Source organism: Penaeus monodon, chromosome 33, assembly GCF_015228065.2.
Source record: "Penaeus monodon isolate SGIC_2016 chromosome 33, NSTDA_Pmon_1, whole genome shotgun sequence".
Classification (NCBI taxonomy): Eukaryota; Metazoa; Arthropoda; class Malacostraca; order Decapoda; family Penaeidae; genus Penaeus; species Penaeus monodon.
Genome location: NC_051418.1, coordinates 11,280,168 through 11,280,438, shown reverse-complemented (window position 1 = coordinate 11,280,438; position 271 = coordinate 11,280,168). Strand labels below are relative to the sequence as shown.

At 36.9% G+C, this 271-nt stretch overlaps 1 protein-coding gene across 1 annotated transcript in view; it reads right to left on the bottom strand.

Moving 5' to 3' along the window:
- LOC119594027 (balbiani ring protein 3-like) overlaps positions 1-271 on the bottom strand; it is a gene marked incomplete in the record, with an annotated part of 6,364 nt that overhangs the window by 353 nt on the left and 5,740 nt on the right. Inside the window, 1 exon segment of the mRNA XM_037943055.1 lies at positions 1-81. Within this exon segment, the coding sequence (XP_037798983.1) occupies positions 57-81 (25 nt within the window).

Here is a 271-nt window from a genome sequence, read left to right as displayed (position 1 = left end):
CGCATTCTGTCTCGCATTTTTAATTCTCTACCGATAATTCTCTCTCGTCGCCTCTCCTACGAGTCCATCACGTAAAGGCATCTGCAACAGGCATAACAATAAATCTGATTAAGATTACGTCATCGATTTTCGTTTCGCATACCAACAAATAGCATCATCATATCAAATATTCTCTTCATTACATTGTTTACACTTGGAATGTCCGTAAGCAGTGGAGCTACTGTATAATATGCATATCATTTGTCGATAAATTCTTAGTTATTAGATGCAG